The sequence below is a fragment of the Grus americana genome, chromosome 3, assembly GCF_028858705.1.
Source record: "Grus americana isolate bGruAme1 chromosome 3, bGruAme1.mat, whole genome shotgun sequence".
Lineage (NCBI taxonomy): Eukaryota > Metazoa > Chordata > Aves > Gruiformes > Gruidae > Grus > Grus americana.
The window spans coordinates 6,228,996-6,242,210 of NC_072854.1; the positions used below are offsets into that span (position 1 = coordinate 6,228,996).

The 13,215-nt window shown below is 45.9% G+C and overlaps 1 protein-coding gene across 4 annotated transcripts in view; it reads left to right on the forward strand.

The window, feature by feature from the left end:
* Positions 1–5,058: 5,058 nt before the first annotated feature.
* The window catches only part of RUNX2 (RUNX family transcription factor 2), a 161,806-nt gene continuing 153,649 nt past the window's right edge, over positions 5,059–13,215 (forward strand). For 3 of the 4 annotated variants that reach the window (XM_054820106.1, XM_054820107.1, XM_054820108.1), the window contains exon 1: positions 6,355–6,667. In XM_054820106.1, the coding sequence (XP_054676081.1) occupies positions 6,368–6,667 (300 nt within the window). In that variant the 5' untranslated portion in view covers positions 6,355–6,367. Of the gene's footprint in view, positions 6,668–13,215 lie in introns of all 4 variants that reach the window. The other variant, XM_054820109.1, reaches the window with a different exon arrangement.

Sequence of the window (13,215 nt, forward strand, 5' to 3'; positions counted from 1 at the left end):
ATACTGAGAGAGTAAATGCAAGAATCTGGGGGTGTGCTTGTGGTTGGGAGCATTAAAAACTACCTCTCCCACTCGAGACTGACTTACATCTTGTAGGATCTTCTGTGTGAGCTTTATGGAACTTGTATCTGGCCAGAGCGCACTTCATTAGTCTCTTAAAAACCAGCATGCAAAATTTAGGGACTCTGCAAGGTTCCAAACGTATAAACCCTTTTTAATTACAAACAGTTATACCACCCACTTTCCCCACAGTTAGTCAAGGGAACCAGTTTTCATTGAGGTCAACAGAAAAAATAACCGTGAAGTTTCTGGCTCATGCTGGTTTTATATATGCTGAAAGAAGGAAAAAAAAATCAAAAAAGAAAAATTAAGCTCTCGGTTTTTAGCCTTTTTATCTCTAAAACAACATGCTGATTTTGTCTGAAATCATTCAAGGAAAAAAAAAATTACTTTTTCCTTATTCTGACATTAGTTACACAGAAGTTGGGAGGAGGATTAATGGAAAGGGACGAAGTGACTCTTGCCATAAAATATCAGTTTGTCCATAACTATGAGGATCCTAGCAACTTTCTACGATTAATTTTTAGTTTGAATGTTGCAAGCAAAAAAAAAAAGAATATAATTTACTTAAAAAAACCCAGGCCAAACATTTTTCTAATGCTACTACACATTCAGGTTTTTACTGTCTGAAAACACAGGCCATGCTTTCTCTTTCAAACGCTGTTACAAGATGATGAGTAGGCCCACATTTCATTCCTTCGCGATGGTGACATGGTCATTTGCTGCTTTAAACCTCGTTGAAATACATGTGGTTCCAATGGGGCATAAGAGGTTGCAGACAGGGAGGGAAATGGGAGAACCCTACGGTAGGACGGAGACCTAGCCTTGCAGTCCCTCCTCACTAGAAAAGCAGAAAAGAAATCATTTAGAAAAAGAAAAAAAAAAACCAAACCAAAACAAAAAACCCCCCACAAAACCCCAGAAACAATAACTATTTACTCTGTTGTTTGTATAATGTGCGTTTCGCTGCGTGCCACGGAAAAAACGACAATTTTTCAGTAGTGACATGGCAGGTTTCTTACCAGCTTTTAGAATTTTTCCCCGCTGTTATTGGTATGCTTTACAGATGCAGAGCCCCGCTAAACTTTGGACTTCTGAGAACTTAACACATATTTTTATACCTCGAAAGGTATATGGTAATAGTTAGTACCCCATTTTATACTGAAGGAAAACCTGCTAAAAGGCTTCTCCGAGGTCACAGAGCAAGTCAGCATCAAATTCAGAGACAGAAAGCAAGAGTCTCAGCTCTCGGTCCTCCCTTCCTACTGAAAACGCTGGGGGGGAAAAGTAATATTCTCAAGATGGATTTTTTTAATGTAATCATTTTCTAGCCTGTCTTTCGAACCTTTATGCTTATGTTTGCATCAGAGACTGTAAACGCTAAAAAACAGTGCATGGTGCTGAAATATTAAATGCTTTCAACTCATTTCGGGACACAAAGAATCTTCTTTTATCTGGGCCGTAAATCAATGGGGCAGGGACCCAGTAGTTAAACAAACCATAGTAGTCCATAGTCTGACTATGAATGCTGTAGTTACAGAACTCATTACCACACGCCTACTTAACAGACCAAAGAACGTGCAAATCTAGAGTTACTATTTGTCATACTTAGAAAAAAGCAAAGAATAGCTGGGCAAACAGTCAATTTACAACCAAAGTGAAAGTAAAGCCCTGCCAAGAGACACTGGAGCTTATCTTGCCCCTACTGAAATGAATGGAAATTTGGGCAAAACTTTCTCTGGCGTTAAGCTTATTTAAGTTCACACATTTTGGCTTGATGCACCTTTTCACCAGTGAATAACCAACTTTGGGAAGGTAGATTTTGGAAACAGAATATTGGCAAGTCCTTAACTATAGTAATAATTGCTGACGTTGCTGTAGTCGCTCCGACTAAAAATATCCAATACAACAACAAACCCGCTGAACCCATTCATTTATTCCCGTTTCACGAAGGCTATTTACATATATAGAGAAGCTCAAAATAAATTCTGTATTCATCGTATTTACAGTACATTCCAGCCCAACAAACTGGCATCGAAACTATTTATTTAAGGACCATCATCCAGGTTAGAATCTTTCAAATCTGACAATTATTTTTCATCGTGTGCATACAATGCTTGCAACAGGAGTGTGCTGGGCCCATGTTTTATAAATGTAACCGTAAACAACCTCAGTGCTCTTGAAAACATTACTTTTTTTGTCCAAAAGCAATCTAATTATGGCTGTATTCATAACGTAGTTAAAAGTGAAAAATCTAAAAGACAATCGAAATTGCAGGAAACATAGCCATACTAATGAAAATCCTATTTTATACACTGGATCCAAAGGTGTTTGTTAAGATATAATCTGCCATGCAAGCACATTTTTTCACTAACCTCCTACAATTCTCTAACATCTTAAAATATGACCCATTTTGCAACCAGTGCTAAAATTCCGAGAAGTTCTGAAATAAAACCCGAGGAAAGCCAAGCAGCAGGGTTCCTCTCCATTTCAGCCAAATCCAAGCCAACGTTCCAGATTATATATATCATAACATAAATTACTATTTCTGAAAAATCCCATCCAACTTTTATGCAGGTCCATAAACATTACTGGTACTTTTCTTAATTTGTCCGTAACCATTTAAATAAAATTCTAGTGCTCTGAGTTGTGATCTGTTCCAGGCTGTAGTAAGTTCCTGTTAAATGTGTAAATGTTCAGCAGAAAGATATTTTTGCACGGAGACTGAAAATCAGCTGTGCCAGATACCTGAAACTTTGTTAGGGCGTTCAGTGGAAAATTTTATTTCGACATTATAAATAACTGTGGACTATTTTAAGTGACCTTAAACTGGTAGCTTCCAATAACTTATTTTAGTTTATCCTAATTAACTTTTTATTTTATTTTAGTAGGAAGAGAGGAGACTGTAAAATTTTTAGTGTGACTAATTAAAAGTGGAAATGTATCTTCTTGTTTGAAATGAAATAAATCATGATTGTCAGGCTTATATAGTATTTGGATGTAAGACAACCTCTTGCCTTCTTTCTAGCACCTTTGGAATGGTTCTAATGGAACGTATTTCCCCTCCAGCTAAAGGGGGGGGGGGAGCCAAAAGAACCCATGGGCATAAACATTTTACCAAAAATAATTATGAAAAAGTATATTTTCTGTATTGCAACTATAGCAAACCAGAGTTTCCGAATATAGTAGTCCTTAGAGGTGCCGAGTAATTGTTCTTTGGAAAGGACTTTTGGGGAAAAGCAGATCCCTGTGGTTGTCGGAGAAGCGGGGCGAGCTCAGGAAGGCTTTGCGGTGTTCTCCACAGCGATTGCATTTTTGCAACGGGATCGAAAACTTCCACAGCCCTTCCAACGCTGGACCTGGAAAAGGGAAAAAAAAAAAAGAGAGAGAGAAAAAAAAAGAAAGAGGACATAGATGCCTGCGAGGCAGTGGGTCAGGGGCTGTTAGTCCCCACTTTAACCGTGGGAAAGGCAGAGGAGAGGATGAGTATCGGCAGAGATCGGTGCCCGACGCGCCGGGCGGGTCGGGGCGGGCGGGCGCGGAGCGGAGCGGAGGCGGCAGCGGCGGTGCGCGGAGCGAGAGCTCTCCCCTGTGACCGAACATCAGATCTTTTCTTCTTATTAGGCTTTAAAATCAAATACGGAAGGAGCAGCGCTGCAGCCTGGCTGCTGCCTTTACACGCACCTTCCCGCCGTGCAGAGACAGGGGTTTTGCCCTCGGGGCTGGGCAGAAATTTGGAGGCGGGGGGGGGGGGGGAGCAGGAAGGTGGCCGGGGGGGTGCGTGGGGGGCAGCGCTGCCGGCTCGGCTGGCGGAGGGCGCGGAGGCTCCGCGGGGCGCGGAAACAGCCCCGGGGGTGTCTCCTCAACACCCCCCCGCACCCCCGTACCCGTGTTCGTGGGGCCGCCGGGCTGCTTCGCCGGGCTTTTCGCAAGATAAACCTGGCTTTTCTGCTAGGTCAGGGTGCCGGACTTAGGGTTTGCAAAGGCTGCGTGGAAAGGACACGTCCCCCCCACCCCACCCTCCCAACACAGAGACACAGACAGACAGACAGACACACACCGCCCCGAGTCACACACAGGCGGCGAGCAAGGAGCACACACACAGCGCCGACTTTTTACAAGAAGGTGGAAGCAGCAAGTCGAAGTAAAGCCTTAGAAATTAGAGGGAGGGTTGTGATAGGTTGTTATCTGCGCTGGGAGGCGTTTACACTTTTTTACTATTGGGTATGTAAATTGTTTTTAATAAGATCTGCCCTTTTTTTTTTTTTTTTTAAGGGAGAAAACAAACCAGACTGCCTTTACCTTAATAGTCTGAGGGGGGTTTTATAGCATTCATTCATTCAAGGAAATGGTTTAGGCTTTAGACTACCGGAGACTTAGCAAAAAAAAAAAAAAAAACAAAACCCAACAACCCTTTGGCACCAGATTATTCTATTATTTTTTTTGCAAACAAGGTTTTTCATGCTTTTTTTTTTTCCCCCCTAAACAAACAAGCCCAAAAGTGTTAATGGAAAAAACCCGGAGAGAAGTGGAGATCGGAGACCGTCTCCTGCTCCCTCCCTTCCCCGTCCCCGTCCCCCTCCCCGTGGGTGAGAGCGACTTAAAGCAAAGTTTCTCCTCCTGTGGGGGATGCACATTGTTTTATTTATTTTGAAGGCTGCAGAAGTCTGAGGACTGAAGCACCACGTGCTGCTGACTCTCATCAGCATAATGATCGCCTTAGCCAGAGAGTCCTGTATATATAAACCACAAAAACCTAATCATTAGAAATCCCAGCCTCCAAAAACCACATTCAGGACAAAAAAACTGTGGCGCTTTTTTTTTTTTTTTTTTTTTTTTCCCCTCGGCTCCTTCATCTTTCCCGACCTCAACTTCTTGGGACCCAAAAGAAGTTTGTTGGGTTTTGTTTTTGTTTTTTTTTTTTTTAAACCAGATTTTTTTCAGAAAGAAAAATAACTCAAACCGACAGTTTAATGATTTTTTTGCTGCTGTTGTTCATCAAGGGCGGAAAAAAAAGATTTTTGTTAGCCTATTCAACTCAACGGACTTGGATCCAGCAGCGACTTAATTAAAAGGACCGGACTGCACCGAGGCTGCCTTTTCCCAGAATTTACTTGGTCATATTTTAGAAATCAGCCTAAGGAGGGGTGTTTTGGGGTAGTTTTTTGTTTTGTTTTGTTTTGTTTTTCCAACTATGCTCCCCGCTTTTTTTTCCCTGGGAATCCGAAAGTTCAACTTTTTTTAAGTCCTGATCCTCCCAAAGGAACCGGCTAAAGTCTCTCTTTTAATTATTAGTCCTGTGACTTTCCTTCTCACCCCAACAACCCCAGTAACTTTCTTTCCACGCGGAAATCGCTTCGGGAGCGCCTTTTTTTTTTTTTTTTTTTTTTTTTTTTTTTTTTTTGGAGGAGCCACTTTTCCCAAGCCCCTTCCCGAGCTCCCGCTTCCCTCCGCTTCCTGAAGCCAAAGGCAATAAGCGGGGGGAGCCCAGCGGCTCCTCGCCTCTGTCCCAGCGAGGCTTTTTGTTTGCTCTTTTTTTTTTTTTTTTTTTTTTCTGTGTGTGTGTCCGGAGGAGGAAGATTTCTTCGGAGGAAATCGGGACATTCCCCTGAACACCCCCTCTCCGGGTTTGAGAGTTACGCTCCTCTTCTGGCGGCCGCCAAGAGCAGCAGCCCAGGAAGCTGAACCAGCAGCGAGTTTTACTTCTCCCAAGACAACCTTCTGAAAGTCCGAAAAGGAAAAGAGGACGGGGAGGGAGGGGAAGAAAAAAGGAAAGAAACTCAAGCACTTGAGGGAAGAAGCGGTGGCTAGAAGGAGGGAAAAGAGCAGAGAGACTGTGCAAGAAGGAAGGAAGGAAGGAGGAGGAGAAGCAGCAGCGTTTTGCAGCTGGGCAGAAGCCGGGACCATGCAGTTTCCAGCCGGGCTTTGCTGAGAGGGGCAGCCCCGGACCCCACAGCCAGACTCTGTCTTCTCGCTGCTCCAGGCTGCAGGCGCCCCCAGACCGGCATCGCCCCCCCGCCCCGTCCATCCTTTTTTAAAAAAACCCAACAAACCCAAACAAAACCAGACTGAGATTTTTTTTTTCTCGTGCGTTTAATCCGCTCCTGGTTTATTTTTTGGATTTTTTTTCTGATTTGCTTTTTTGCCCCTTATCCTCACCCCTTCACTTTTTCATTCACCCCTTTTTTCGCTATATATATATTTTTTTTTTTTTTACAACCCCCACCCCCCACTACACGCCTCCTCGAGCGATCCCCCTACCGCTCCCCCCCCCCGCCCCCCAATTCGCTAACTTGTGGCTGTTGTGATGCGTATTCCCGTAGATCCCAGCACCAGCCGGAGGTTCAGCCCCCCCTCCAGCAGCCTGCAGCCCGGCAAGATGAGCGAAGTCAGCCCGGTCGTAGTAGCCCAACAGCAGCAGCAGCAGCAACAGCAGCAAGAAGCGGCGGCCGCCGTGCCCAGGCTGCGCCCCCACGATAACCGCACCATGGTGGAGATCATCGCTGACCACCCCGCCGAGCTGGTCCGCACCGACAGCCCCAACTTCCTCTGCTCCGTGCTGCCCTCGCACTGGCGCTGCAACAAGACCCTCCCGGTGGCATTCAAGGTGAGACACCCCCTCCCGCAGCCGCCGCTGGCCGGGGCTGCCACCCCCCGCGCCGCGCCGCGCTTCCTCCCGCAGAGACGCCTCTGCACCCCCCACCCTCCCCGGCCCGCAGGGGCTTCTCTGCACCCCCCCGGCCTGCAATGCCTCCTGTAACCCCTGTGTCCTGCAGGGGCTTCTGTGTGCCCCCCCCCGCCCCGCGCGCTGCAATGCCTCCTGCCTCCCTCCACACCCCCCCCCCCATCCTGCAATGCCTCCGGTGTCGCCCGTGCCTGCAGGGGCTTCGGTGTTTTTCCCCCCGCCCCGTCCTGCAATGCCTCTGGTCCCGTCCCCCCCCCCCCCCCCCCCGACCCACATTGCCTCCTGTGCCCCCCCGGCCTGCAGGGGCTTCTGTCACCCACACCACCACCACCCCCAACCCCCCCCAGTCCTGCAATGCCTCCTGTACCCGCCCCCCCCTCAAGTCTTGCAGTGGCTTCTGTATCTCGTCCCCGTCCTGCTGTGCCTCCTGTGCCCCCCCCCCCCGGCCTGCAGTAGCTTCCGTGCCCTCTGTCCTGCAGCACCTCCTGTGCCCCCCTCTGTTCCGCGAAGCGTTCTCGCCCCCCACCGCACTCCAACGCCTCCTGTGCACCCCCCAGTGCCTCCCATTCCTCCCCCCCACCCCCGTCCTGCAAAGCGTCTTGTGCTCCCCGCCGTCCCTCAGTGTCTCCTGTGCCCCCCCGTCCTGCCATGCCGCCTGTGCCCCCGTAACGCTTGGTCTTGCAGTGCCCGTTCTGGCTCCCCCCCTCGCCCCGCAGCGGCTCCGGTGCCCCCCCCTTGCAATGAACCCCTTGCCCACTCCCGCCCGCCCCGCCGGCACAGCGCGCACCCCCGGAGCCATCCCGTTATCTCCATCCCCGCGGGGCAGTGCCGGCGTGTGGCCCCCCCCGCAGCCCCTGGGCACCCTGTGTCCCCCCCCCAGGCAGCACCCCCAGAGACACCCCCTCCTCCCCACAGACCCCTCTCCTGGGCTTTTTTACCCCCCCACCCCACCTTTCCCTCCCTGAGGAAGGGGGGATTCACCCATCTGCCGGAGCTCAGTGTGGGGGTGCAGAGTGGGTACCCCCCGACTGAGAAGACCAGTACCTCACCCACGGGGGTGCCCCTGCCTCCCTCCCCGCTCTCGGGGGTGGGACTGGGGGATTTGGGGTGGCTTGGAAGCGTGCTGGGGGGGGGGGGCTGGGGGCCGAGGGTCAGGTTGGGGGCGCTGGGGGGGGGAGGGGCTTTGCCCCCCAACCCCAGAGGCAGCCCGGGCTGGGAGGGGGCGGCCGAGGCTCTTTTTGGGGGCGGGGGGGGGGGGGGGGCCGGGACCCCTTCACTTCTCCTGGTGGACAAGCGAGGAAGTGTCTGGCCAGGAGGCTCTCCCTGGCAGGGCTCGCACGTTTCTCTAATAAATACCACCCCGATCCGCACCGGGGATGCTGCTTTTAATTTTCTGTCTACATCCCCATGGCGCGCTAATGAGAGGAAAAGTTTGGGTTTGTTTAAAACTGTAAAATAATAACAACAATAATTGCGTGCTTTAAAGCAAGCCCTTTTCCTTCCCTAGCAATATTTGAAAGTGTTCCCCCTGGATTTTCCTCTCCCGTAGCCTTTGGTAGGGAGAGGGCGATGGCTCCGGGGTCCCAGGGCACCTGCCCGAGCGGGGCGCAGGGTCGGAGCCGGGGTGGGGTGGCCCTGCGAGGGGCTCATCGCTCCCACACCCGCTACGTGAAAAATAACGCGCCTGGAAATGGCCCTAAAGGTAGAAGAGTTCGGAAACGGTCTCACCCAGCGTGTTTCCAGAACGTCACCTTGTTCTTGTGTTTCCCAATTGCTCGCCGTGTTATCACGGCCCTTTCTCTGGGAAAAATTAGTAGAAGCGGTTAAATGAGCTGGCGTTAAAGTGATTGGTGATAAAGGTGAAGCTTTGCTTCGGAAATGTAATTAGTAGGGGCGCGGATGAGAGTTGAGGAAAGCGGTCTTGTGTTGGGGATGCAGCCTGGAGCTGCGGAGGAACCCTTTGCACGGGGCCTGCTGTGGGTCGCGATGGTCGGACTGAGTGAAAATAGGAGAAAAATGAGGTGACTTCTATTTTCGTGACTCGGCGTAGCACTCAAAGGCTTTCTAGGTGTGGGTCACGGCGGTTCTGATTCACAGGGGCTCGGGGGTAAGGAGGAGGAGCTTTCGGAGAATTGTGATTATAATTTAATTGAGCGTTAGATGAGGTCGGTATTACAGTTACGCGTTACAGGAGGGACACGAGAGCTCTTACGTTATCATACTCGCATTGCTGTTTTCATTTGAAACGTCTGAGCCTTCTCCTACCTTACAGCAATTCAAATGATGTGGTCGCAGTTCATTAGAATAAGGGAAAGATCTAAACTAAATATTGAAGTATTTAGAGTATTATTACAATGAGAATGCTTACACGTGATACAAGGATAGAAGAAGGTTTAGAGCATTTCCCAATCTTTTTGTGTTCGTGTATATATATATATATATATTTGGGTCCTGTGTTTGATTGCTGACAGGGAGGTACAGATATGACCAATTTATTGATGCACCAGGAGTATGCATCGCCCCTTGCACCCTTCCGCTGTGGGTGCAGCTGTGTTTTCACGTGCAGTACGCGATGCGTACTTTCTAAAATACGCTGAAGATATATACGCCCTTATTTACTGGTAAATTATTTTGAAGCTGAGTTGAAATAATTTTTCACCATTTTTAAAAAACAATTTAATTTTTCAAATATAACTTGCAGCTGTCCAGTATTTTTAGACCAAAGAAGCTGCATGTATCATACGGTGAAACACTTGTCTGTGATACAACAGAATCAGAATTATCTCTGAAAAGGGAAAAAAAAAAAAAAAAGACAGATTTGGGCTATAGAAATCTCCGTTAAACAGTAACTTGAAAGTAAAATAGCTCACAGACAACAGACTTTTTGAAGTTTTATTGGCAATAAATAATATGTTGATGATAGTGTTTTGAGTGGTGTGCTAAGTGTGTCATAATTCTCTTGCAGAGATCTCTAGTTAAAAAGTACTCTGGATATAGCACTGTTTTAATTTAAAAAAACAGATATAAATCATATGCAGGAGAGGAAGTATATTATAAACAGTGCTGGGTTTGATTCTAAATTTTTTGAAATGATGTTGGCTTAGTATTAGATCTGAATTTTAAGTATTGATGTTTACACACACCGAGGAGGGAGTCCGCGTTGAGTGTACTAACTAATAAGATTGTTAATGCAAAGTGGTTTTGTGGGGAGGAGTATTAGACTTGTACCTATTAATATAGCTCTAACTATCTAGTAGTATCCCAGCATAAAAGAAACAGATATTGTGCACCCGGGTCCAAATCATATTCACTTCTTAATCTTAATAGCCAGCGGTACTTTATTTGAGTAGAATCGTCAGAATTTGGCCCTCTGTTTATGTGTCTGCCTGGGAGTTTTTACTGAAAGTCATAAAAAGACTGAGATTGCCACGTCGGATGTTCCAAGTGGCTTCTGTGTGATGCTGATAGTAGCAAAGAGCTTTCGTGGACCTAAAGGCAAGGGGGGGGGGGAAAGGATGTGAAGTCTAAAACGTCTCCCCAGTAGCATCCCAGTAGTTAAGGGTCTGTCAGCATTTCCACTCCAAACCCCAATTTTCAGAGTTTATAACTCAGCTGTTTTAAATAGCTTCAAGCTGAAACCTGCTGTATAAATTGTCAGCCCAGATGTATATTTTGAAACAAAAAGTAGTGCAAATCAGTTATTCTGTTTTAAGTTACAGAACATTAAAATATTTTTAATAGTATCAGATGCTCTTTTGGCAATCTCTGGAAAAGGCGTTCTCAATATGGAAGGTTTTACATTCAGAGGCCGTTTGAATTCAGCGTTTCGCAAGAAAAGCTGTTGAAGTGGTAGATATCAGTGTTTGAGAGGAACTATTTAGCGTGCACGCTAGCTTTTTTTCGAAACAAGCGTTTTACTCTGCAGAAAGTCGTAATACCTGCTGTCGTATAGTAGTTTTGCTTCGTGCTCGTAACTTCCGTCTTTAGGGTACATACTTTGGCCAGTTCAAATCCCACTGGACCGAAACTGGGCAAACAGGTTGCCTAACCAGACGAGAATTGTGTTATGCAAAAAATACATGGTTATTTTCAACTTGTAAGAAATGGTTTGGTTTTAGTTCGTGGCTTCATCTGACTCCATGTACCTTTTTGAGCTTTAGCTAAAAAAAAAAAAAAGCAAAATGTGCTTTTAAGTACCAAAATGTGTAAGTAGTTTAATATGGAAAAGACTTTGAAATAGTTGAGATATTTATGTTTAAAGAATAGGTAAGGAATGTACACTGTGGCTACTTTTAATCTTGAATTTTTTACGCAGTCCTTATTCATTTCATAGTGCACGTACCAGTCTCTTTCTAAGAATATGTAAATAATTTTGGATTGATACATGGCATAAAATTACCAAATCAAGGTTTATGCCGACAGTCTTTCAGTATGTAAAGTCACTTTTTTAAATTCTCAAAATGCTATGTATTTCTCCAGGTTTCAAACTTGTTTTGCAAAGCTTTTTTCTAACCAGTGCTATTATGTATGCGTGCAATAGTCTTCTGGTATTTCATGACAAAAAAGTATGAAATTATGAAAAGAACAAGCATTTTACGCCAGTTGCATAGCAGGGCACCTTTCCATGTAACAGGACTTTAGTAGCCAAAGTTTTTATTTTCACCTCTGATTTCAGTTTGTCTTTTCCTTCGGTGTTCTCCTAATGAGGCGAACAGCGATATTGCATCACACTGCATCAAAAAGCCTGTGCATTTCAACAATGATGCAGTCGTCGATGAGACGCGATCAGCCCGCTGACTCTGGCAGCGCCACGTGCAGTTTCAGGCTGATGCCTAAGCTGACAAATTGAACTGACGTCCTGGAGTGGAAAGGGTAGGGAGGAAACCTCTGACGAGCAGCGGGGTGGGGAACAGGAGGGCTTTTGAAGAGGTTTTGCTCCCTCCTGCCCAGGTGTTACAAGCCGTACCCGCGTTCGGGAGATGACTGCTTGAGCCGGAGCTGGGATGCTGCTGCCTGCTCCGTGCTCTGGTTACCTCGAGGAGGAGGTGAGCTGAGGCTGCAGTCACTTCGCTCCCTCTCCCGAGGCCCCTGGCAGACTCGCGCTTCCTCCTGTGCTCTCGGCATTTCTTTGCATTTCTGGACTTAATGTGATTTTTTTTATTTTTTTAATGAATTTTTTTGCTTGTTTGTTTCGTGAGATATAAAAAGCGTAGGTTGCAACTCCCCTGGATGCTACTGTGCATGACAAGACTGTCCAGAGATAATGTGAACTGTCGCAAACTGGGAAGGGAGTGTTTTATAAGTAGTCTCAAGCCCCACGCTTTAGAGTTGAAGCCAGTATCCGTTTATTAAGGGTTAAAGTCAGCTCTGTAATCTGTTCAGCAGATTATTATTTGTTATTTGATTATTATTGATTATTTCTTACACCTCACTTTGAAGCCGTCAGACCTGGTTGCTCTCAGACTCAAGGCAGTGAGCTAGTGGGACCTCAGATCTTATCCACAGCGGTGGTTCCTGTGTTTTTATGTTCAGGGACGTTCATATCACTTTAAAGTAAAATCTTTGATAGATGGAGACCTCACAGTACTTTGTGGCAAAACTTGGTTTTCAGTTTTGGGTGGTATTACCTGGTAGTTTACGGAAAAACAGGAAAGCACCAGGGTAGATCCTTTTTATATTGCGTTTTCAGCTTTGCTTTCTTCTTTCTCTTCCATATTTCTTTTAAATAGGACAAGCTATAATTTTCAGTAATATAGTCTATTTTAAATATTTTCCGATTTGGTATACCTTTGTCATTAATTTTTATTGTTTAAGAGAAACATTGTACAGTGCACTGGGCCGCATAAGGCTCTCCCTATATGTTGAGAACTCCTCATTCTTTCCACTTAATTAATATTAAAGTGCAGCCTGCAATTATTAGTTTCAGACAGGATCATTTATGGGAAAGACATTTCAAGCAGGGCTTATGACAAAATGTAATATATATTTCAGGAGACAGAATAAATTACTCTGAATAATATAAAAAGTCATATCTGACCATGTGAACTGCAAGGGGACAGACTTCGTATCTCAATACTTTGGGTTTTTTCCCAGTTAGAGCTCAGCCGTGCAGTATTTGTGAATCTCTTTTTGCTACAAATTTATTTCCAGCATCAGTATTAGCTAACTGGGCAAAAGGAAATTATTTTCTTGATATTTTGTGGACTTTTTTTACCCCATGTGAAGAAACGTATATTTTCTTCCTAGTAACTTAGTATTCCTGTTTATTTTTATTTTAAAAAGTCATGGTGCAGTAACACTGTAGGTATCCCTGGTGTTTTCAAATTAGAAGACAGGAGCTGTCTACTCCGTGGCGTTTATCTAATCAGATGTCGGAGTACTACACAACCACTGAAGCGTAAAAGCCAGACTATCAGCTAGGTGAAACGTAAGGAGAAATACTTTGATATCTTTTGTTCGCCCATCCTGGA